Source organism: Typopeltis vanoorti, chromosome 9 (genome assembly GCF_054136105.1).
Source record: "Typopeltis vanoorti isolate ZY-2024b chromosome 9, IOZ_Tvanoo_1.0, whole genome shotgun sequence".
Classification (NCBI taxonomy): domain Eukaryota; kingdom Metazoa; phylum Arthropoda; class Arachnida; order Uropygi; family Thelyphonidae; genus Typopeltis; species Typopeltis vanoorti.
Window position 1 is genome coordinate 107,447,594 of NC_143557.1, and position 27,421 is coordinate 107,475,014.

General features: G+C 34.7%; 1 protein-coding gene across 2 annotated transcripts in view; it reads left to right on the plus strand.

The window, feature by feature from the left end:
* LOC150103396 (ganglioside-induced differentiation-associated protein 1-like) overlaps positions 1–26,199 on the plus strand; it is a 70,439-nt gene extending 44,240 nt beyond the window's left edge. For both annotated transcript variants that reach the window (XM_090397624.1, XM_090397625.1), the window contains exons 4-5: positions 5,354–5,554; positions 21,439–26,199. In XM_090397624.1, coding sequence (XP_090253750.1) covers positions 5,354–5,554; positions 21,439–21,755 — 518 coding nt within the window. In that variant the 3' untranslated portion in view covers positions 21,756–26,199. The remainder of the gene's footprint in view (positions 1–5,353; positions 5,555–21,438) is intronic.
* Positions 26,200–27,421: the final 1,222 nt, after the last annotated feature.

Genomic DNA, 27,421 nt, shown 5'->3' on the forward strand with positions numbered 1-27,421 from the left:
AGTGTTTTATAACATAATCTATGTCGGGAAGTCGCCGCTAGATGAATTCGTAATGTGTAGTGTTCGTGCAAGCTCCAGATAAGATAAGTATCATTTTCAGTTATCGATACAAATTACTTAATATTGTGTAGTTTTGTTTTGTTTGCCTTGCGTATTTTAGTGCGTCTAATTTTGGTGTGTTATAACGTATAATTTGACAAAACACGTTGCAAATAAGGATGGCACCTGTGCGAAGGAAAATGGCGGCCAGTAATGAAGGTTTGCCATCGTTATCAAAGAACGGTAGCATAAAAGAAATGAGTCAGTGTACTAGCTGTGAAATGTACGCTTTGCGGAGTGCGGTCGGAGTGTGGTTAGATGATAATAAAGGATTGAATGTGTGTAGAAAATGTAGGGAGAATGAGGAATTGAAGTGTATTTCGGATCGTGAGTGTGATATTTTTGTCAACCTTCAGAATGAAGGAAATAGGGATATGACAAGAAACGGCAAGGTTGTACATGAAAATTGTGAGAGTGTGAATGTAGAAAGTGTGAATGATAGTATAAATAGTTTCTCAGAGAACAAAAAAGATGAGATAGATGCATTGAGTGAGATCGCGTTGTTGAATAGTGCGATAGAAAGAGCAAAACAGCAGCTATATTGCATGAACAAAAGTAGACTGAATGAACCAACCAATAATAAAAGGTATGACAGGAAAAATAGACGTATGAATGTGAACATGAACAAAATGAAGGATAGAGTGCTGTATGGAGACTCGTTAGTACGAGGTGTGTTAGTAGAGGATTTGACAAAATCGTACCAACCTGGTGCGACCATAAAGGACGTAACTGCGTCTATTAGAGAGCAAAAGGAAAGGGTGAAAGAAATGATTGTTGTGGCAGGTACGAATGATTTGAAAGGAGATAAAATGGAAATGATAGAAGACCTGAATGAATTGTTTGAGGTAGCAAAAGAAAAGAGTGAGAGAGTTAGAATGATTAGTCTTTTGCCACGGTATGACAGTGAAATGTTTAAAAGGAGGGCTATAATTGCGAATGACTTTATGCGTGGGTTATGTATGACGAGTGGTGTCGAATTTATGGATGTGTGGAGTGAGTTTGATGGGCGAAAGGATCTATATAAGATGGATGGCTTGCATTTGAATGGTTACGGTGTAAGAAGACTTGAGAAAGTGTTGCTGAATGTAGTGGATGTGCAAATTCAGGGAAACTAGATTTGTTAGGGGGGGGGAGTAGAGATACCGTCCTTATGGAGGCAGTTGAACGTAAGAATGAATATAATATGCCAGAGCAAATAAGGACAACAAATCTGAGTGGGATAGTTAATATAAGGCATCAAGGTAGGGTTGGGGCTAATGGGGGTCTTAAATTCATGTACACTAATACTAGGAGTATTAGGAACAAGAAGGAAGAGTTTCTGGCCATGGTTGGCACTTCCAGACCACAGGCTATTGGTATTAGTGAATCATGGCTGACTGTAGATGATATAACTAGTGGGATTGAATGTGATGGGTATAGTGTGTTCAGGAATGACAGAGAGAATAAAATGGGGGGAGGAGTATTGTTGATGATAGCTGATGAGCTCCAGCCAAGGAGAATAGAAGTTGAATTGCAGGATAGAGAAAAGAGCACATTTGAGGCCATTTGGTGTGAGATTGTGGCTAGCAGAACTAAATATACAATTGGGTGCTGCTATAGACCAGGTGATGGAAAAGATGGTGGTGACAGTATGCACAAGCAAATAGAAGAAATGGGTGGAAGGAGGGTGATTATTATGGGGGATTTCAACTATGGTCGCATTGATTGGAGTGAGGAGAGGACACACGGGAGGAAGGAACTGGATTTTATGCGGTTATTAAGGGATAACTATCTGCGACAGCATGTAATGGAAAATACTAGGGGTCAGAGAGTGCTTGACCTAGTAATTACATCTGAGGATTTGGCTGTAACAAATATGACCACATTGCCACCAATCGGTGAGAGTGATCATAGGGTCTTAACTTGGGAGGTGGCTAAAGGTGTAGAATTTTCAATTAAGACAGGGTACATGTGGAATTATCGGGCTGGAAAGTATGACATGCTTAGGAGTTTGATTGGCTCAGTGCCATGGCATGTACAACTGCAAGGACTAGAAATTGATAGTACATGGGAGGTAGTTAAGAAGTGCTTGCATGAAGCAATGGCTGACTGTATACCTAGAGTCCGAATAATAAATCAAGTAGGGGTTAAATGGATGAATAACACCATTAAGCTTCAGTTGCAAAAAAAGAAACAACTATGGAGGGAATTTAAGGAGAAGGGTGACCGGCAGGCACATGAACGGTATAAAGCGCAGGCCAGAAGGGTGACGAGTGTGGTAAGAAAAGCAAAAAAGGATTACGAAAGAACATTGGCCATGCAGGCTAAAGAGAATCCTAAACAGTTTTTTAGATATGTAGCAAGTAAAAGGAAAAATGTACATGGCAGATTGATTTTAAAGAATGCTGATGGTAGGGAGGTAACTGAATCAGTTGAGATAGTTGAGTTACTGAGTGAGCACTTTGCAAAAGTATATCATCCAGGTGGTGACATTGCAGAAACGAATAAACCAGTAGATTATACGGGAATTGTGGTTAATGAAGTGGAGGTGAGTAGTCTATTGCATAACCTCAATGTCAATACATCTGTGGGATTGGATGGTATACCAGCTCGTGTTGTACGAGAAGCAGCTAAAGAATTGTCAGTACCCTTGACCATTTTGTTTAATTTGAGTCTCGGGTCTGGGTTAGTCCCGAGCGGGTGGAAAGAGGGGAAAATAGTTCCACTGCATAAAGGTGGTTCCAAGACTGCTGTTGTAAATTACCGCCCGATTAGCATATCAGGAATCATTGTCAAGGTCTTAGAGAAATTAGTCAAGAAAAGAATACAGGATTGGATAGATGAAAATGGGATATTGTATGGGGGACAACATGGTTTTGTGAAGGGTAGATCATGCCTCAGTAACTTGCTCACGTTTTATAACACAGTGACGGCTGAACTGGATAGGGGTAATGGGTTTACAATGATACTACTGGACTTTGCCAAGGCCTTTGATAGGATACCACATGGAACCCTAATCAGTAAACTGGAGCAGATGGGTATAGATATAGGGTTGGTGAGATGGATAAGAGGGTGGTTGAAGGAGAGATATCAAAGAGTGGTTTATTCAGGAGTGGAGTCTAAAAGACGTCTTGTGACTAGTGGAGTGCCACAGGGCTCTGTTCTTGGACCACTGCTTTTCAATTTGTTCATCAATGATGTTGGAAAGAATCTGAGAGGAAGTGTTCACTTGTTTGCTGATGATGCAAAGTTGGGTAGAGCAATTGTGAGTGCACAAGATGTCAAAATTTTACAGGATGATTTGGATGGTTTGGAGGACTGGGCTAGGAAAAATGGATGTGAATTTAATGTGGCAAAGTGTAAGGTTATGCACTTTGGGGTGAAAAGAATAGCAGCAGTATATCGTGTTGGTGGAATCATACTCCAGGAGATTGATGAGGCCAGGGATTTGGGAGTGTTGGTGGATAGGGAGTTGAAGTTTAGGGGGCACATTGCAAAAGTAGCTAAAACAGCTCACCAAATCACTTGGCTTCTGAAAAATACTTTAACATGCAGAGACGAACAAGTTGTTGTTCCTCTGTATCGAGCCTTGATAAGACCCCATCTGGACTTCTGTGCCCAGCTATGGGCACCAGGGTTTCTTCGTGATGGGGAGGAAGTGGAGAGGGCCCAGAGACGAGTGACCAAGATGATAGCAGGTCTGTGGAATGAACCTTATGAGAATAGGTTGAAGATTTGTGGGTTGCAGAAATTGGACGATAGGCAAAGGAGGGGTGATATGATTGAGACATTCAAATTACTGAAGGGTTTTTATAAGATTGATCCAGAAGATATTTTTGAAAATATGACTGGTGGTGGGAGGACTAGGGGCTATGCATGGAAGCTGGGCAAGAGCGTGGTTGACAAGGGGGTGTTAGAGCTAGGTTCTTTACTTGGAGAGTGGTAAATGAGTGGAATAAGCTTCCAGAGTCTGTTGTGGGTGCTACGACCGTGAATGAGTTCAAGGCAAGGTATGATAGATACTGTGTGAATGTTGAATAGTTGTTCTTGACATGATGTTAGGGCCTCCCTCGATGAGTCTGTCGACTCCTTGGAGTTTCCCGGAATAATAATAATAATAATAATAATAATAATAATAAGCCAAGCAAAAGTTTATATTTCTGAATCAGAATTTAAGTCTTTAGCTAACTTTGTCATGTCTTGCTATATCTTAGCCATTCTCAAGAGAAGTGGTTTTTGTCTGTCATAATGAGTATTTATTTCAAACTGCACTTCCACTACCTTGAAAGCAACTTTGATGACAAGGTGGTAAAATGTTTTCATGGTTAATCATATTTTCTTTTGTAAATAAAAGAAAATATTCACTATTTTTTTGTTTTAGCAGATGGTGCAAATGGTAAAGTTCCATGCTCATATTCATACCTGATAACTTTAGTTTAGTTCCTAACAAAGTTATTCTTACTCCTGTAACTATTGACTGCTAAATTATTTAAGGAATTTACAACATATACTGGAATATATTAATTAAAAGAAACTTTAATAAATACCTCCTATATTTCGGCAACGTCACATTGCCATCTTCATGGGAACAATACAACTATGACATGTGCATGCAGGCATTACAAAAAGAAAATGACGCAGAAGAGACAAAACTACTGTTATTCCTAGAGTCCTAAAATTTGGGATGCAAGCTTCCCAAATTTGGGGCAGTCTCATGCATGCACCCAAATTTGTTCAGGTTTGGAAAGTTTTTTAGAGCTGAGGCTGATTCCACGAACAGTCTTTCATATTTAAATTTGCTGCAGTGTACTAACATGGCTTTCTTCCAACGTATTCTGTGGCAGGTATCCAGAGCATGGTCTGCAAGCCGAGAGTGGTTGTATTGGTGAAACTGGATGTAGTCTTTGTGTTCCGAAATCCTCACATTTGCTGTCCTGCCTGTTTGGCCAAAGTAGGACAGTTTACAGCTGCAAGGGACCTAGTATACCCCAGGGATTTCTAGGGGAAGTGGCTGGTCTTTGGTGGAGCGGATAAGGGATGCCAATTTCTTATATGGTTTGTAACAAGAAGTCAGATGACAATTGTCAAAAATATAATCATTCTCTTTACACCTGTAGTGTATTCTGTAATATCCTGATATCTTGAGAAGATTTAGTTTCTTGACCACCCCCTTTCCTTTTGTATAATCAGTTTTTTGAAATTTTAATATAAATTAATTCTTTTTTCCTCTCCACAAGAATTTAAACATTTAAAATGAATTTTTACTTGATTTCAGAGAAATATACAATCCATATGGATTTATGTGAAGAATTTAATGAAAAATATCCAGAGTTTCATGATCATTATATTTCAAGGCAGTCAAAAACTCAGGAAGCCCTTTCTAATGTAACAGATACTGGAAAAGTAATGAGAGCTTTAGCACATTTGGAAAATATAATACATAAAGTAGAACGTGAATTTACAGCTCGTGTTGAGGGTAAGTAATGGTCATCATTGTTTGGGACGAATTACAATTCAATTATAAAAATGCATAAGAGAAGAATGATAAAGCTATAATTTATTAGCTGTTGTTTTGAACATGTGCTAATAGTGTTATTTGATAATTGTTTTTATTGGGACTAAATTGATATTTTCTTTCTCTTCATTTTGGATTATCATATTGACATATTGATGCCAGAACAAGAATTACATGATTTGTCCTATGGATAAGTAATAATTAAAGAAATTTCCATTTGGTTGCACTAATTGCTAATTTTAATAAGAAACAAGATGGATAACATTTAACAAATATTTTTTTAAAATGTGTTTAGAAACCTTCCCTGCATCTGAGAAAACTTACATCCTTTTTTCATCTGTTTACATAAAATTTCAATGTGTTTCAGAGGGGAAAAAATGTAATAAAGCAGAAATAATAAAAGTGAAATCAGATGTTAAAACTGAGGAAGAAAATATTAAGGAGGAAAACTCATAAGTATATTTCAATAATGGAAGTAGAAAAAGCCATAAAACATATGATGAGTAAGACTGCAATAAAAAAAAAAAATGCTTAACCTAGAATATTACAATATGGAGGTATTAAAGCAGGCATGTTAAACACGTGGTGTTGCGTCTCTTCCTTATCACAACTATTTTAACCTTTTATGCTATATCTCCGTAATACACTCTATCGGGTAACACGTTGTACCTCTGATGGACAATGGAATTTCCTCGAGATCGAGGCAGTACCAGAGTATCAGAGTGTCCGAGATTTACCCCTTGTAAAAATCCAAGAAATTTATTTGTTTCGTTGCGCCACTTAGCGCTATTAGATTATTAGATTATTAATATTAACAACCAAGAGGTAATCTCAGGACAGTACTTAATGATACCTATCAACTCTGCAGACGTGGCCAAAATATACCCGTTTCTAATATCCCGCATAGGTTCGCATTAATATTTTATAAGCGGTGCATCGGATTCCAGAAATCACAGAAAGTCTTTGTTAGAATCAAAAGCAAGGTTTATTAATTCTCAAAAGTAGATACACTTAATAACATTAATTCAAATCTCATCTTAAGGGAGATCCATACAAAGCATAGAACATTCAAACACTACTATTATACTTATAACATATTATGTAGCAGCTATCTAAAGTAAGAATGCATTATTTATGTATTATTATCACAGTTATTCTAAAACTCCGTAGCTCTGTCAGACTACTCAAGATAACATTCATATCTTTCACAACCTCTTTATAATTTGTCAATTCATCAATCTAAACATATCCCTAATTTCATTCAATATAAAAGCGAACTTTAACACATCGACAGACAATAAGACTAAATTCAATATCCTTCTAAAGTGATAGCAATACAACCTTATCCTATAGCATTAATGTTCCTTTTTTACAACATATTAACGTGGCACAAATCTTTCATTCATATTCAGTGAAACACAAACAAAGTCTACTTATCTTCCCCTATGGTTCTTTATTACATCATAGGTTCACAGGAAACTGGCCTTCTGTGGACAGACGGACTTGCTTTTTCTTCGCGGAGATACTGTTGCCGAAACCCGTGACTGCCTTAATCGAAATCCCTCCGGTACGGGGCACTGGCACCCTACGCCACCACGAGAGATGAACACACAGGAGATCCAGGAACAAAAGAGCCTTGTTTCAGGGTCGCATGACCCTTATATTTCCCTCTTTTCTTCTCGGCGTTTCTTGCCCCATTCGATGTTCAGCGAACTCTCACGTGCTATTACATCACGGCGTCCATTCTCTCCCCCGCTATCGCACGTACGCTGATGTCACGTTGTTTGCTTGGGGTGAGCCGCTCCCTCGCGTACGGCTCTGTAACCTTTGGACTTGACTCCCCCCCAACTATTGAATTTGTGCTTACATTCTATAATTCTTTTATACATGTTATTCTATAAAGCTCTGATAATGTTTTACATTTTCAATATTGGGGGTGCTTAAGGGTCAAAGCTGTATAACTGAGAGGAGACCTCCACATAGCCTTTAAAGGAATGCGGAGAACCGACCAGGGCTTCTGACCTAATGTCCAATCCTCACCTTCTCGTGGTGCACCCTGTTGGGTATCTACTTGGATACTGAACGGACGAGGATGGGCTGGCAATTTGGGATTTAGCCGACCAAATTGCATTCTTATTGGTTAAACCAAAATATAGAATGATGGTACAACATGACAAAATTTCATGCCGGCTGGGGCATCGCCCGGTTAAACAAGGCCCCGTTGTTTTCGCCAGGGAACCAGGGCGAACAGCGAAAAGTCAGCTACTGGAACATATCTGAAAATAAACCCCAACTCAACATCACCAGAGTTAAAGATCGGTACTATCAACGTAAGAAGCCTGAATGGCAAAGAAATGGAGCTAGCTGAGGAATTAGATAAGTACCAGATCGACATAATAGGGGTGACTGAAACAAAAAAGACCAGAACTGGTGAGATCTTTCTGAGCAATAAATACAAAATGTTATATTCAGGCAATGACAATCAAGGAAAAGAAGGAGTAGCCATAGTATTCAACACAAAATACGAGGAGAATCTTCTTGAATGGCAGTCAGTCTCAAGTAGAGTAATGTGGGCAAATATGAGAATGGGGAACTGGACAATAAGACTTATTTGTGCCTATGGTCCCACAGAAGGTTCTACTAAGGTAGAAGTGGAGGAATTTTTTGAGGCTTTAGAAAAAGCAACTGACACAATGAAAAATGAAAGGTTGGTCCTTGTTGGGGATCTAAATAGCAGAGTAGGAAATGATTGTGAGACATACAAAAATATTTTGGGAAAATTTGGAGAAAAGAGCAAAGCTAATAATAATGGCAAATATCTGTTGGATTTCTGCTCAGGACATGGACTGGTTATTACTAACACCATGTTCCAACATAAAATTGTGCACAAATTCACATGGAGAGAAGAGGCTAGGAATAAGAAAAGTCTCATTGACTATGTTATTGTTGATAGTGATGTTTTCTCCCTGGTGCAGGACACCAGAGTGTACAGAGGATTTGAAATTGGAAGTGATCACTATTTAGTCTTGAGCAGGATAAAATTGAATTTCATATTGAAAAGAATAACACGTAAGAAAGTTTTAAAGCGAATAAAAGTTGAGCAGCTCTCAGATGTGAACTGTAGGCTAAAATACATAAAGATTATTGAAGAAAAAATGAAAGAGTTTGAGAACAGGAATCAAACCTTGGAGATTCAGTGGCAAACTCTGAAGAAAACATTGATTGATTCTGCCAGAGAGGCATGTGGTGAGGTTATCTGTAAGGATAAAAAAATCAGAACTCCCTGGTGGACACAGGAAGTTAAAGAGGCAGTGAAGGAAAAGAAGAAAGCATACCAAAAGTTCCTGTCAAATAAGTCAGCTTGTGCTCTTAGAGAATATAGAGACAAATGCAAGAATGCTAAACACTGTGTAAAACTAGCTAAACAAAAGTCATGGGAGGACTTTGGCAAGAATATAGAAAATAAATATCAAGAAGGTGGCAAAATATTCTGGAAGTTGTTGAAGAAGCTTAAGAATGGAGGAAAGAGTGCTGTAAAAGGAATTAGAGATGATAAAGGTGACATGAAAAGGGGAGAAAAAGATATCCTTGAAGTATGGAGTAATTACTTTGAAAAACTGCTAAATGAAACAAGCAGTGATGACAGCACAGCGGTAAAAAACACTGACCAGGCATGCAGTCAGGAATACATATCCATACTAGAAGTAGAAAAAGCCATCAAAGGCTTGAAATGTGGAAAGGCAGCAGGAGTAGATGATATTCGACCAGAAATGCTGAAGTATGGTGGTATAAGAGTCTTACAGTGGCTGCACTGCATAGTTCAGAAAGCCTGGACAGAGGGACGAATTCCCGATGATTGGAATAGAGCTCTCATAGTACCCATATATAAAAAGGGAAATAAAACTGCATATGAGAATTACAGAGGTATTTCCCTACTGAGTGTTCCTGGCAAGATCTATGCAAGTATATTTGAGAAACGGTTGAGAAGAATTGTGGAAGAAAAGCTTGGTGAAGAACAAGCTGAATTCAGGCCAAATAGAGGCTGTCAGGATCAGATCTTCACTTTACGACAAATAGTCGAGAAAGCATGGGAATATAACAAAGATCTGTATTTAAGTTTTGTCGATCTGGAAAAGGCATATGACAAGGTGCCAAGAGAGAAGCTATTCAATACGCTTCAGTTATATGGTGTCAATGGGGCATTATATCAAGCAATACTTAGTCTTTATTTGAGTTGTAAGTCAGCAGTTAGAATTGAAGGAAGTACAGGAAGATGGTTTAATGTTAAATCTGGTGTGAGACAAGGATGTACATTATCCCCTCTGTTATTCATTATCTATATGGATCACATTATGAAGGAAAGTGGTATTAAACATGATATCAAAATTGGAGATGTTAATGTCAGCTCTTTGCTTTATGCGGATGATGTTATACTTCTAAATAAATCTGCTACAAGTCTGCAAGATTCTCTGACTAAATTGAATAGCTGTTGTAATAGATATGGTATGAAGGTCAGCAATAAAAAGACAAAGACAATGAAAATAGGCAGAATCATTGAAAATGTCAACTGTGTTGTGAATGGAGAACCTGTGGAACAAGTAAAACATTTCAGCTATTTAGGCACGATTTTTACTGAAGATGGTAAATTAAATATAGAAATAGACAACAGAATCAGCAAAGCTGGTATGGTGGGAAGTCAATTGAATAAATTCATATGGAATAAGAGGGAAATCAGTCAGAACACTAAATTAGCTGTGTACAAGACAGTGTTCAAACCAGTTTTAACTTATGGATCTGAGAGCTGGGTCAAAAGTAAAACACTTGACCAAAGACTAGAGACCACAGATATGAGAGTCCTGAGAAAGATTATAGGCATGAACAGATGGCATCAATGGCAATATCATATTAAAAACGAGGATATTAGGAAAGAACTTGACATTGTCAGCATCCAGGAATGCGTTAGCAGAGCTAATCTTAGGTGGTATGGTCACTTAAACAGAATGGGCGAGGAAAGATTAGCAAAACAAGTGTTCTCTGCCAGGTTGGCAGCAAAACGACCCAGAGGAAGACCAAGATATAGGTGGATTGATACGGTACAAAATGCTTTAGACAATAGAAATATAAGATCTGATAATGTTGGAGTCTTGACAAGTAACAGACTGATTTGGAGGAAAATTGTAGATAGGAAATTAATAATGGTGTAATTTTTTTCATGTAGTACTATCATATCCTGTACACCCCTTGAGGGTACATGGCAGGAATTTGATGATGATGATTTAACCTCAATCGTGAATGGCACAAAATATATACTTATTTCACCTTTTCATAACAGAACACACTTGATATACATAATACTTATTTTACACTTAGAGGCAATTTACTGTATTTATTTCCCTTTTTTGTTTGGAAACCCATGTTAGATTGTGATAAGATAGGAGTTCACAAAATTCCACTCTACCACAATCCAACCGTGGGCTGCACGAGGCCCGCCGACAAGTAACATGTGGCCCGCCAAACTTTGTAACCAATATGGTTATTTAACTTTTGACAACACCGATTTAAATAAACATATTTAAAAATTAACATTTACACTTAAGATTAATTTATACGCTAAACTACTCTGCAATTTTAAAAAATCTTGTTACACCACTGCATAAATATCGAATTTTAATGAGCAAGTCTATACGCAGCTACATCTGCTGACCACAGCAATCGGAGGCTAGCCGTTAGCTATTTTCAAGTCGTAAGAAAGTGTAGTGTTTTCTTTATGATTAATAAAGAATTTGTAAAAATAATATCGAAACCTTCAAACAGTATGAGTAAAAAACGACTGAAGAAGAACATCGCAGTTTTCAAGCAAAAATAGGAGTTATAATATTTTTGTATTCAAAGGAAAAAAAAATATGCCTGATATCTAGAAACTCTATTGCAGTTTGCAAAGAATATAATATTAAAAAGCATTACGATACAAATCATAAAGAAAACCATGACAAATATGTTGCGAAACTTCGGGAAGATAAATTGTCAGAATTAAAGTTGACACTTTAATAGTAAAGTGTATTTACCAAACCTATTGAAGATAATAGAGCTATGTTAAAAACCAATTAATCACATTTAATTGCAAGCAAGTCGAAACCATTCACTGAAAGGAAATTTATTCGCTAATGTATTATTATAAAGCAGTTGAAGGGTTGTGTCCTGATCAATTAAAGAAATTTAAAAATATAAGCTTATCTCAAAATACCATTAGTAGCAGAATTGATGATATAGCCGGGAACTTAAGGAATCAAATAAAATCAATAATTCCAACATTTCAGACCTATTCCCTTGCAATTGACGAAAGTACGGATGTACGGGATATCGCTCAGCTGGCTGTTTTTATTCATGGATGTGATATGACTTAAAAATAAGTGAAGAACTTCTAGAAATTATTCCCAAGCAAGATACAACCACTGGAGTTGATATTTTTGATGCCCTTATGGAAGTTCTGAATGAATACAATTTACCATTAAAAAAGCTAGTTTGTCTTGCAACTGATGGTGTTCCTGCCATGACCTGGTGTTGTTATAGGAGTTGTTACAAATTTAAAAGAAAATTCAAAGAACAAGGTAATAATAACTTTTAAAGCTTTGAATATTGGACATGTCCTAAAAAATGTCAGTAAAATTGTAAATTATATTCGTCAACGTGGGTTTAATCATCGCCAATTTAGTAGCTTTCTAGAAGATATAGAAAGTGAATATAGTGATCTACCTTATTATGCAGAAATTTGATGGTTTTCCAATCATAAAGTTTTAAAGCGATTCTTCAAATTGCTGGACGAAATTACTACTTTTTTAAGAATCGCTATGTGGACCTGGCTTTTTCAGTTGTCATTACAAGTCACCTTAGTCAACTTAATCTTAAGCTACAAGGCAAACATCAAGTAGCTACCATGTTATTTGACAATGTTAACATTTTCGAACAGAAATTATTACTTTGGCAAAAACAAATTCAAAAAGAAAATTTATCCCATTTTGAACATTGTCAATCATTATTACAAAAATCACCGAAAATTGAAATTTTGAATATGCCAATCAAATGAAGTTATTAGAAAATGAATTTGAAAGAAGATTTTAAGAAATATGAAAATCAGTTTCGCCTATTTACTTTTCTATCGACTGATGTTGAAACTGTTGGTGAACAATTTACAGTTGGAGTTAATCGAAATTCTGTATGATTCCGTATTGAAACAAAAATATATGGATGTTGGAATTCCAAAGTTCTATGATTATTTATCAGTCGATCGATACCCCAATGTGTTATGTGCAATTAGGCATATTTTATCTATATTCGGTAGCATATAGATAAAATGTGAACAACTATTTTCAACTTTAAAGAATAAGAAAACTGCGGAGAGATCAACATTAACAGACCAGCATGTGCAATCAATATTGAAAATAACTACAGCTCAACAAATTCAACCAAATTTTGAAGATTTCGTTAATGAAAAACGTTGTGAGGTTTCTTCAAAAAATATATGTGTAATTTTATTTAAATATGTAAACTTCATATTTTATATGTATTTTTGTAACATAGTTGTACTTTGTAGAAAGTTTTTTACCTTGGGTATATACTATGAGCTAAGTTTTTAATCCTTTTTCCCAAATAAGCAAACAGACAAGTAAGTCAAGTTTGCGGCTGCACGTAGTGCAAGTCTGAGGCAACTCGATGCAAAGATGGAGTGTGGTAAGGGAATGTGCTTTGCATTAGGGGAAAATACCAAAAAAAGTGATCGGATCTTACTCCACCTTTGCATCGAGTTGCCTCAGACTTGCACTACGTGCAAGTGCAAACTTGACTTACTTGTCTGTTTGCTTACTTGGGAAAAAGGATTAAAAACCTAGCTCATAGTTGTACTTTGTACTTATATACTTTAATGCTAATATTAAAAAATCTGTTTCCTCATTATTTCGAGATTTTTTTTTGTTGTGGCTCGCAGCTTGATGTATAATTCTTAATTTGGCCCTTGGAGGTAAACGAGTTTGCCATCCCTGTATTAAAGTATGATGTTGTCTGCACTATATATTATTATTATTATTACAACTACTACTCCCTCCATGGAGTTGGCAGCCTCATTGTGGGTGATTCATTCAACTGATAATATATTTATGATACTAAATCTCAAAATACTTAATACTCTCTGTATTAACAACATATTCTGGTAATATGTTCCACTCACTTAATTCTCTATGTAAAAAATCTACTCCTTATCTTACACTCTTACATAACTTCCAGGAATGGCCTCAGGTTCTTCCCCTCTCACCTTTTACTCTTTTTTATAATCCCCTTTGGATTAATCCAATAAAATCCCCTCACTAACTTAAATGTCTCTATATCACCTGTTTTTCTCCTGTCCACCAAACTTTGCAATCCATATTCCTTCAACTTCTCTCCACCAACATTCTAGAGTCCTGATATTGGCTTGGTTACTTGTCTCTGGACCTTCTCTAATGTTTCCACATCACACTGAAAACCAGGTGACCAAATCTAACTACAGTAATCCAAGTGTAGTCTGACTAGTGTTTTATACAGTGGCACAAATCCCTACATGTTAGTATACTTCTTATCATAGTGGCACCACAATGTACAATCTTTGCAACACTTGCAGTGTGCTCTCTAAACTTCAGTCTGCTGTCAACTATCACTCCCAAATCATGAATCTCATCCACTTCCTGCACAGAGTCATCAATATAGTACTCCAAAATGCACTTGCACTTATTAATATTACAACTACAGCCCCACTCCTCTGTTTAAGTCAAGAGTCTATTCAAATCTTTCTGAATGGAATTAACATCAGCAGTTATAATTCTCCCCAACTTTGCATCAGCAAACAACTGAAAATTCCCAGGTCAGTCCACATGATATAATATTTACAAACAAGTTAAACAGCAGGGGACTAAGAACAGAACCTTGAGACATGTCACTAGTTACCCTCCTTTTTTGAGATACTGTTCCATCATACATAACTTGCTGGTATCATTCAGAGGCAATCACCAATCCATCTATACAATAAACTACAGGAATACCTCGATTATCGCGGTTTATAATTTGATACCAAAATTCCAATTATTGCGCTCCAAATTCGAATTATTGTGGCCGCGAGATGTAACCCACTACATATGCAACCAGTTCGAGTCGCCACTCTCCAGGTATCGCTCTCTTGTAGCGCTTCGTTTTTATCTGACGACGCCTTCTCACCACTTATCAGTAACTATTCGCCCTTGCCTGAAGTACATGTGGATATTTATTTCTCTTGTTATTTACCCCTACAATGAATGCTAAAAGAAACAAGGATGATTTCAAGTCTACAGCTATCAAGAAGAAACGTAGAGTGTTCAGCTTAGAAGATAAGTTGCATATGATAAATAAGTATCAAGCAGGCATAACCGAAGCCAAAATTGCAACAGAGTATGGTCTAAATGAATCAATGTTCACCATATTTTAGACCACGCTGCAAACTCTAGGGCTTCGATCTAGGACTAAAAGAAATTGAAAAAGGTGATGTTCAGGACCTGGCTTCAGTCACATGATAAGGAGCTGGATGATGAAGACCTAATTAACCTCGAGAGAGAACGTGCTTACGATGCTGAAATCGATGATAATGACGAACAAATTGACTTGGCACCGAAGGAATTTACCCTCGAAGAAATGGACGAAATGTTTAAAATTGCTGAAAATTTTAAAGAAAAAATCTTGAACAGCGATCCTAATCTCGAGTGATCACTGACAGTTTGTCAGGAAATTGAAAATTCCATCTATTGCTACAGAGTTTTATACGAAGAAAAAAGAAAGAAAAAATTCCACCAGACAACTCTACACCAATTTTTATCCAAGAAAGAATAATTGTATGTACTGTATGTACTTCTTATATATAAATAAAGATTAAAGAATAATCTTGTTTTTCTTAATGAAATTTCATTTTTTACTTAACACGTTTAACACATTTCTTTTTTACTTGATATATAAAATTTAATTAATAGATTTGAAAAATCCTTGGCATTGATCACCCATTTTACACGCATTATTTATCCCGATTATCGCGGATTCGATTATTGCAGTATTTTTCGTGGCAACAATAACCGCGATAATCAAGATATTCCTGTATTTTATCATCCTCTGCAGCTTGTACACCAACTTATCATGTGGTAATCTTTCAAACACTTTTGCAAAGTCCCCAAGAATATCGCTGTATACGAATCTCTCATATCTAACACACTCATTACCTTAGCATAAATGCAAGTAAATTGCTAAAGCAGAACGTACCCTTTACAAATCCATGCTGACCATGATAAAGAATGCTATGTCCATCAACCCAATTTTGTATTCAATTCCTAACTAACTCTTCAACTAATCCTAACTAACCTCTTCAACACCTTCACTGCAACTGCAATTACACACACCGGTCTGTAATTGGAAACTTCTATCCTAAAACCATGCTTGTGGAGTGGCCTATTTTGCCTTCTTTGCACTCCTTAGGAATTTACCCACAGCAAGACTTTCATTAAATAACTAGGTCAAGGGGATAGTTAACTGTTGTACACATTCCTTAAAAAAAACGTTGTGATATATCATCCATTCTCATAGCCATCTAACATATAACCCAATTAACACCTGATACACCTCTGATTTTTTCACTTCCAATTCTCCTAATACTTGCCTCTTCTACATATTGCACAGCATCATTTACACCAGTATGATATACTGATAAAGTGCTCAGTAATTCCACTATATCCTTTGCAATGGTCACTCTGCTTCCATGGCTATCCATCAGCGTCATGCCATAATTATTCTTCCTCTTGCTTGCCTTATATTGGAAGATTTCCCTTCCACTGATTGGGCATACTAACCCAATCAGTGCAACAAACTCAGCTCTCTTATTTTGAATACTCCTTACATTTGTATGCAAACGTAACATTTCCCATATATATACACACACACACAATTTTGTTCAAAAGTTTTTAAAGAAAAGCCACATCCTGTGATAGAATTGAAAGTCTGTAGGAACTAGTGTTATAGAATTAAGAGTTAAATAGAGTAAATGGCAACTGCAGGTTGCATTTTCATATAAATACTATTGGAAGGAATGTTTTCAGAGATACAGGAACAGTACGAATGATGAATAATACTAATACTTAACTTGATATGTTCAGTGGCATCTACAATTCTGCCAATCTCCATGAAACTAATAACATTACAGATGTGTTCAGCAGAACAGAAACCACAAAGGTACAACAAAGATTGGAATGAATCATTAGGATTGCCACTCATCTGGTAAACAAGGTCCAGAATTTTTAAGAAAATTTTGGGTGTGTCTAATCAAACTGCTCCTTTTCTTGAACTGATTACTGTTTTTATTTTGATCCAAACATCTGCACCAACTGAATAATTTCTGTGAAGGTTTTCATCCTCATTCTACTTGCAATCCCAGACCACTGTTCAGACCTTGTTTTGCCAACAAGTTTGAAAAAAAAGGAGACTTAGACAAGGTTATGGTCTGAGTTATCAAGAGGTAAGTGGACATATCGAGTATATTATTTATTAGAAGAAGTGGTTAAGAAGAGATCAAGTGTATTTAGAGAGTGGAGGGGATTATCAGATATTCTGGTGGGTGGGTGGACAGCTTGTGAAAGATTGTCGGAGGTGGCAAAATATCTCCATATCTTTTCCATTTTGATCAGTGGAATTGGAAAGGGAAGCCAGTTTCAGTTGTGAATATTTGAAGACCCCAAGGAAGACAATCTCACTGTTTTTGTATTTAGACTATAGAAAATCAAGTATCAAAGACAAATGAAAAAGACCAAAGTGGTTATCAGAGTTAGGAGCACACTAGACAGCAAATGAAAATGTAACTAAATGCAAAGAGTGGATTCAAGGTATGGTATTCTGTAATCAGAGATATTATTTCTGGTAAATGCACAGGTTCTATACTTGTACTGTAAAGAATCATGAAGTTTGGAAAGTTAACGTAGTCAGTAGTTGTTGAGGCCATCAGTTGAGATTTTCTTAAAAATAAACCACTTAAATATCTTGGTGGTGTGCAGCATTTATACTGAGACAACATCTGTGAATTGAATATGGATGTTTTCTTGGAAAGGCTTTTGTTGTTTTTGGTTAGAAGTTAATTTTTTTTTTTTTTTTTTTTTTTTTTTTTTTTTTTTTTTTTTTTGAGGAAGATTTTTTATGGCCTGCACTATTATCAAAATGATTTATGATGATTTGCATGATTGAGTGTCAGGAAAGAGGAAATTAAAGAGTTGGAGAATGCAATGTTGGGTGAGAAAGAGAGAGACTTGCAGACATACACCATACATACATACAGAACACACAGGTTACATTTTATATTAGTCACAACTGTAGTGGACAAGGGCATGTACAATGATTTTTCTAGATTTTGCAAAGATGTTTCTAGAATACTGCATGACATGCTATTCTGAAATTGAAAGGATGGATGTGTTATGTCATTGCTTTCTCTTTATTTTACTGATTTATATCTTCCTATTCTATCTTTCAATCGCTAATCTACTTCTTCAGATATTGGGCCTAATACACTTACATCTAGGATTGTTTCTTCTTCGGATACTGGCAAATTTATATTATGCTGCACCAGCCAGTGTCCTATAGCAGAAAAGATCCTTGTTCAGGGAGACAATACTAGATTCTGAGGCGTTCTTACACAATGATTTATTTTAACACGGCCGTATAGATTCAGACTGCAGTCGTGACCTAAATCTATAATTATATACACATTCTAATTCCTTCCTGCCAAAATAGGTTCTATTTTTATAAGTGGTAAATCAGAATTGTAGTCAGGCATGACTCAGGTATAGGCAAATAAATCATGTTTATTGGAATATCAAAGCAAAATACACTAAAGAAATTCAGGCATTCAATTTATCTCAATGCTAAATAAGGAAACTCGAGTTAAAAGATCAACACACTTTAAATTTAAATCAAAGGTTATAAAGCATGTAAGACACAGTGACTGATAAATGGGATAGATAGCAAATGATATGGTGTTAAACTAAAATTCCCTTCTGCAAGCTGTTCATATATAACTAACATTCTAATGTTATTCAGTTACTATAAGTCTACAGTCCTAATCTCGTTATGTTAAATCAATCACATACAACACAAAAGACCTTTTCCAAACAATTCTTATTCTCAAAAGGAGGCTAACTATCTAATTAGTCTGTCCACAAAGTTCTTTAGAATAATGTTCATAATTTACATTCACAAGTAATTTTCTCTCTTCTAAGGAATTCTAAACACAAAATAGAGTAATTCTACTTTACCGAACCTTTTCCGACGTCCTTCAGCACCACGTGTACGTCTGGTTACCTTTTGTCTATTGGCTGTCCTTATGCCAGCGTAGGGGCTATGCTATCTTCATATTTACTGCTGATCACAGACTCGATTCTTTGCGTCTCAGGAAACATCTCTATTCCTCTCGATGGGACTCTTCAGCGAGGGCTCGATTCTGCTAGGGCTGGGAAATTTCACCTTCAGCTCTGCGTGGAATCCTACATTCTCAGGAAAGCTCGCCGTCTGACTTCGTAGCACTGACACTTCATCTCCCCTTACTCGAACCACCCAGCTAACTTCTGAACCAGGAACCAGGAAAAACGATAAGATAAGAGAGAGCCGATACAGCGCTCATTTCCTTATATTCTTCGTTCGAGCACCCCCTTTTTCGGAGTCCCTTTGCACATGACCTGTTTCTTTTCTCCCCTTGGGTTCATCCCTTGCTCTCCCCTTTGCTGTTATACTCTTGTATTCATGGAATTTGTGTCGACATACTTTCCACGTAAGCTACTACCTCTGGCGTTACGCTGGACATGTGTAGTTGTATACCTTCTATGAATTGTTACTTAATATCTATCTGGTGACTCACAATCATTCTATACAGCTGAAGTGAGGCTTAAATAATATTAACAAATTCCTCTTTTAAGACAATCTCTAATTCGATCTTAGTATGATCACAATAGATTAAAATACATGATACATAAAATAAAAATGCAATTTTATACATATGTGAAGAAGTTTCACTTTAATTTCAGCTGATATGCAGGTATTTCTCTTTATTTGTGTAGTTTAGTATGTTAGACCCTGAATGAATGATTTCTTTGCAAGATTCCTTCATTCAGGATCTAACAGATGGCTGAATAGTCAGTTGGTAGCTTGGATGCAGAAATGGTTGCAAATAGAAGCCACTATGAAGGAGAGCAGTGCTTAAAGAGAAGGATGACAAGTATTGTATCATAGGATTCTGTTTTGAGACTGCTGTTCTTGCTTAATTTATATATAGATGTATTGATATAGTTTGGAGTTTGAGAAAATAGATATTGAGTTTGTAAATTATGCTAAATTGGATGGAGTAGTGACAGGGAGCTCTGGTATACATTTCTACAAGATTTGTGCATTGGGAAGATGAATGGAGATTCCGATTCACTGTTATGTGCAAAGGCCATGCACTTTGGACAGAAAAGATGGGATGACTTGTATCGTGTTGGTGAAGCTTGAGGATAGAAGAAGTGAGGGGTCTAGTGGTATTGGTGGATGATGAGTTGAAATTCGTGGAATGCCTTGCAAAAGTTCTAAAAGCAACTCAGAAAATTTTTGCCATAATGTAAAGGACATTTTATGTAGAGATAATGAACTAATAATGTCATTTTATAAGGCACTGGTTATGCTATATCTGAATTTTTGTGCACAGATCTGGTTAAATAGATATATGAGTTATAAGACAAAAAAAAGTCCAGAGACAAGTGACTAAGAACTTTCAGGACTCAGGTTTGTTGAGTATGATGATGGATTGAAGGAATGTGTTCTGTTGAGTTCAGTAGATATTTCAGGAGGAGAAATGATATGATTGAGATGTATAAGTTGGTGTGAGGAGTCTTTAGGAATATATATGGGGATTATTGCATAGGACAAAAGGCAATGGGAGAATGACAGACCATGTGAAAAGTAGTAAATTTGTGTATTGAGAGTGGAATGAGTTTAATGGATTATTGAAGTGGGCAGTAGGTATAAAGACACTAAATGTATGACACGCATTGTGGTCTGTATAAAGTTTGACCTCCTGCAGTGAGGGTTGTTTGACTGCCTGCAGGTCTGAAAATATTAAGACTATAGGTGTCATACTATTTTTTAAAACAGTATTGTAATTGCTGTTTAAAGAAATGAGTTCTTTCAGTTGTGTTAGTTAAGTATTATAAATGCAGATTCTTATCCTCTTATGGGTAAGAATCCTTATTTTTGTGTTTGTGCATTGTACGATGAGTATTTGGACCAGATAGATTAGTATCTCTTTTTCTGTGCTAGTAAAATATATGCAAGAATCCAGGGGAAAAAAAAAAAAAAAAAAAAACTAAGGAAAAAAATATAAAACTTGAAGCAGTTTTATCATTATTATTGTTATTTTTGGTAACCTCTGTTGAGTCAACAGACTCATTGTGGGAGGCCCACTATATTATTTTAATTATATTATTCTAATTAGATAGTTAAGTGTTCACAGCAATTTTTCAGAAATTTTAAATTTCAAAACATTCAAATTATTTGAATCTTTTTTAAAACTTTAGTATCATAGGTATCACTAAGTTAATATCTATTTTTCCTTAAAAGGTTAACTTTATTGTTATTATTTATTTATTTATTTTTACTCTTATGTACTACGATTTTGAGTATCTCATTATATACAAAGCATGGCTTTTAGTATATATATTCCAAGTCAAAAATAAGCATTTATACATTAGTTTATAAATAACTGTTATCTAATAAGTTTTATTTATTTTTACTTTCAGAAGAGAAGGATTGGTGGTTATGTGATAAGCAGTTTACAATTGCTGATATTTATCTTGGTCTACTCCTGGAAAGGGTTACTGCTTTAGGACTCTGGGAACGTTGTGCTTATTCATGTCCACATATAACACAATACTTTAAAAAAGTTCAAAAACAGGAATCCTTTAAAAAAACACTGAACTACAACTTTAGATTCTTATCAAATATATGTAGCCTTGATTTAAAGAAGAAGATAGCAGTTATTGCAAGCGGAGCAACTCTAGTAATAGGTTTAGGAATTATTGCAAATGTTTTATATCGACGGCTGAAAATAGGATGAGGAAATAACAAGTGGGACAGTGGATTTAACTACAGCTGTCTGCCAGTTGATTAATAAAATTGCAGGATATATTCACAAATTTATTTTACAACTTCAAATTGTATCAAAAACTGAATGATGCTTCAGCAATATGATTTCCTGCATACAAAGCATCTCGCACAGTTTTGTTGGCAATCACTTGTAATATGTGAATTCAATACAGAAAAAACAGTGTCCCTTTCAGGTTTCATGACAATTCACTGAAAAGTAATTCATTGAAAAAAGCAGTTCACTGAATAACAAGTGAAATAACAATTTACTGATAATTTCTAAGTTCCTTTTCAGACTTTACAAATACTTGTCTATTGTGAAATGTTTCAATGTTAAATCTGACTGTACCTAAGATGGAGACCACATAATTCGGTGTCATTGAGAATTTTAATAATTTTGTTCTATTTTAGAACATTATTTTGTGATATATATGTGCTACTTCATGGTAAACCTGATGATAGATTCTTTGATACCACTAGTATTTTAACTTCACTAATAGTTTATTGTTGTCATGACATGTCATAATGTGACAAGCACTTCTGTAAAAATTAATATTTAATCAACTTGAGTGGAAAATACTTTTTATATATATATTACAGATTCCTTTAGGTTTTAATTTCTTATAAAAATCCCAATGTTGTGACATCTGCTAATCAATTAGCCCCTACCAATTTTAGTCATTTTGTTTTATTCTTATGAAACATTATTTACTCTTGCTGTAAAAAAAAGACTAAAAATTGACTACAGTCAGTAGTCAATTTTTAGGATATCTTAAGTACTTTAGAATTATCCTTACAGAGTTTTATCCTTAAAATAAGCACTCTTTTTTTTTAGTGCTTATTTGCAGTTGTAAGTTACATGATATATATATGTTTCTTTGAGTAATGTAACTGGGTGGATATAGCATTCCTTTGTTATTTGGTTTTTCCCTAAGAACATTTTTTGCCCTTTCTTGGAACCACTTGTCCTTTACTCTTATCTTGCAGTGGCAGATTAAGGATTCTGATGTCCCTAATCAATTCCACACATGAGAGGTTGCAAAACTAATAGTACATCCATGATGCCTGTGTGTGTGATGGGGATAAAGTATAAATTCAATAAGAAACTAAAACTATTGTAATTGAGCATTTATAAGTCTTGTTATATTAAAATGCTATTCATTCTATAGAATGAATAGCATTTGAATGTAACAAATTGCATATATTTACATTGTGCTTTTGATATAAAATTATTAATTCTTGAATAACCCAGGGAAGTCATTAAATTAATTTCATTTGCCAGCAACAAAATAATTTAATTTTATGTTCCTACTCTCACTTCATTTTCTCTTTCTTTTGATTAATTTTTTTTCTTTTCTTTTTGTTTGTTTTCTATGAGCACTTTTCAGATGCATACATTGAGAATGAGTTGTTAATTATCAGTATCAAAAGTAAGTGTCTTTGCAACCAGAAAAACAAGGAGTACAACAATGAGAAGTTTTTTAAAAATAATTTGCTGTTGACAAATACGTTAATAGTCAGTGAACTGCAGTGGTTAACACCTTCACTGATCTAAATACTATATATGCTGGAAAGATTTTTAGGTCTCATTCAATCACTGTTTTGATGAAACTACCTTTCAATTCATTTTTCAGTGAACTGCTTTCTTCAATGATTTGCTGCTTTGATGAATTGTGGATTTTCAGCATAATTAAATGATTATTATGTGACATATCCAGGAAGTCCAAGGACTCATTGCAGGAGGGCACTCTACTCTGCCTCGCTAAATATATCTCACCCTCTCCACTATTACTAATTCTTCTACTACGACACTATTACCATCAACAGTATTTATATTATTTTTTTTGTCAGTAAATTGCATGTGTTCAGAATCGAATTTGTCTGTACATGGGATGAAAAAAAACAAGTTTCCGGGAGAAAAAATCCTGCTACCTTCGTATGGGATTGGCTAACTCACCTTCAGTTGAAAATATCCATATAACTGATATAAATATAAACCCCTCATCATGATGAGAATCGAAACCAGGTCTTTTCCAGTCAAAGGGCACAATGTTTTGCTATTCTTCCAATTGCATTAGGGAGGCACCATTGATGTTAAAAATGCTGTTATCATTTTTTAAAAATTTATATTATGTATTTATATTATCTAAATGTCGTATTATGATGCATGTATTATAGAAACTAATAAATACACTGTTAGGAAATACAACACAAGTGCAAATGCTATATGTGATTTTAAAAAATATAAGCATTTAATATTTTTAATATATTTAACATAAAAATATACATATTTAATATGTATATTTTTATGATCTTCAGTGTTTCCTAATAGTGCATAGATTTAACAGACATATGCTGACATCTAGATGATATTTTTGTATTTTTAATATAATTTAACTATGAAACTAATATATAGTTTATTTCCATTTTCACTGTGATTATGTGGAATTCTGTTTTAGTTTGGAGGTAGTTAACAGCTGCTAATATTAGCATTAAACTCTATAAACTATATAAATTTTAAGTGCTTTAATCATTACAACTCTTGTTCAAAATGAAGATTTCAGAAGCTTCATTTTAACTTGAACTCCACTTTGAACGTTTGGGGGGTAGCGTTTGCAACAAATGCAACTGCATACATCAGAAAATATTTAGAATTAAAGAAAAATGACTTCACTTGCTGGTGTTTCACATGAAGCTACATTTGGTCTCATTTTTTTTATTATAGTTTGAAGTTGTAAGTCATTAGTGGATGCCTTATATTTTGATAGTTTCTTTTATAAGTTCCTTTAAGTGCATGTTTACAACTGATATTTTGCATGCTAAAAAATTAGCACAAATATTCAAAAATCAGCATGCAAGTTAGTTTTTAATTGATCATTTTAAATTTGCATATTATAAGATATCTCTAACATAACATGTACTGTAGTATGATAGTGTTAGAGTATGAGTGGTTCAATAAATTTCTGTGTAAATTTGAGAGGGATATATGTACACACACACATCCCTCTCAAATTTGTTTAATGTGTTATGCAACATTGCTGCATTATTTTCTTTAATAAACTACTTGTTTAATATTTTTAAATTAATTTCTTTTTTATATGATAAAAATCAGCATTTAAGTTGGTTTTTAGCTGGCTGATTTTAAATTTATAAATTATAGTAAATTTTTAAATTATTTAATTTTTTGAAATCAAAATAAAATTTTATCATCATTTGATATGGTAGTACTGGAATATGAAAGGCAAAGGAAAATCAAATTCATGATAATTATAATATTATACAATACACACATTCACTCACTTCTTTCTTCCTTAATAGAATTGTTTAATTGTTATGAAATATGATGTACATGATGTTAAATTTTTCAATAAACTAGTTTTCAAAATTTGTAATGAGTAATAATATAATAAATACTAATATACAGTGATCTTCCAATTTTCTGACTTTCAAATAACCAAATTTAATGAACCTTGAATTAGTCACTTTGTAAACCAACTTCTCTCATAATGCCATGCAACTTGGATTAACAAGTGATTAAATTATCTGACCAGCAAATTGATTTCTCACTGTTGGCAGATAATTGACAGGTTACTGTATAGTATTTCTTATATATTATGGTGAATGTTTTGATTACTTTTTATGTTACAGATCAAAACTATAGTTTATATTCACATTTGTTGATAATTATAAAAATCTTTGCATATTTGATAATCTTGATTATGTACAAAATCTATAAAGAAATTATAAATTAGAATTCCCCTCCACAAAAATGAGAGATAATATTGGACATCTTATTCAGTCAGTGCTGAATTTTATCACTATTTTTAAAATAAAACTTTTGTACTAGTTTTCAGTTTTGTCTTAAAAATTCTTTTCTTTGCGTCTACAAAATACAAACTACTTTTAAATATGATTGTTTTTCTAAGAATAACCTATGGAAATTCATGTAGAAATTTAGTATATCATTTGCTTTTCATTCAGTGGGACCTGTATTTTTTCTTATGCTTCATTTTCATCTACATTAGCTTTTCATTATTGATGGTTTTTTTTTTATTTATCTTGCAATGTGCTATAAGTTTTTCATTTGGGAGACTGTAGCTGATCACTCATCTTACATCTGTAACTTGAAAGCAGTCTGAAAGAATGAGTATAGCAAAACACAAACAAACATGAAATAGGTACTGTAGGCTACTTTTAAACAAAAATAATCTTTGAAGCAGTAGTCTCCAGACATCCACTTCATATTTTATTTGCATATGACTGTTTATAATTGTATTGTTACACACACTGCAAAATAAAAGATGCCTTGCATAATTATATGTATTATATGCAAAATTATATTTTTATGATCTTCAGTGTTTCCTAACATGTTTTATAAAAATCATAGCATATTTTGTAAAGAATAAACATGCTAATAAAATAATATCGTTAATCTGAGTAAATTTGTGTTCCAAATCACGTAAGATTTTAAATTAATTTTCAAATATTTAGATTAAGTTAATTTTTTTCTGAAAATTAATTTTAATTTTCAAGAAAAAAAAATTACACTCGTGATAATTGCTGATGCAATCACAAATAAACTTTTGCAGAACTTTCTTGAGAGGTATTAAATAAAGCAAACAAAAGCTGCTTTATGAAAGGCCGATTCACTTTTATAATCCATAATAAAGCTTAATGGTATAACTGACACTAAGAGGGAAAAAATATAAACAATCACACCACCACCCTTCTCAACAGTATAGCATTCTCAAAACTTTTACTCACCGAGCCAGGGCTATTTGTTCAAATGACACAGCCCTCGAAAGTGAGTAATGGCTACAGCCCATATAAAATAGATAAAATATTACATCCCAACCCCATCCCTCCTACACCCAACACACACGATCACAGCAAAACCATTCCCATTCCATACGTTAATAGCCAAAGTTCTTTGCAGATATGATCTCCATACCACTTTCAAAACCTTTCATTCAACTAGCTACTTTTATACATTTTCCCAAAGATCAACTACATCTTCTTGAATGTCTGGGAGTGTATAAAATTCCGTGTGCCTGCAAGTTAGTCTACTTTGGACAGACTGGTAGATCAGTTAACACATGCCTTGAAGAATGTAAAAATTACATCTAAGATCATCTGTATGGCAAGTTGGGATTGGCAGACCATGCTTTACTCCTCCACATATGATCAGATGGAGAAAAACATCTTTTTTATATAGAAGTCGTTACAGGTTTAAGAGGCTATTCTTAAAATTAGCATCAGCTATAAAGCACTCTCCTGACCTCAACAAGTATGGTTACATCAATTTACCAAAGATCTGGGAGACTATCATTTTAAGACCTAATAGCCAGGCTTCTCTGAATTAACTTTGTAGTTATTGAGCCATAGAGGTACCACATAAGGATATTAGATGTCAGTTACAATTTAAATAATTTAAATTGTTTCCACAATTACTTGGTTTTGTTTTATTGTGCTCTGATGATGCTGGGTAGAAAACCAGTGAAATGTCAGCGAGTTTAATAAATGTATTTTTTCCTCTTGGTGTTAGTTATATCGCTAAGCTTTATTATGGATAATGAACAAAACATATAACCCTTTCTGTATGAATTATCTTTGTAATGCTACACAATTAGGTAGAAG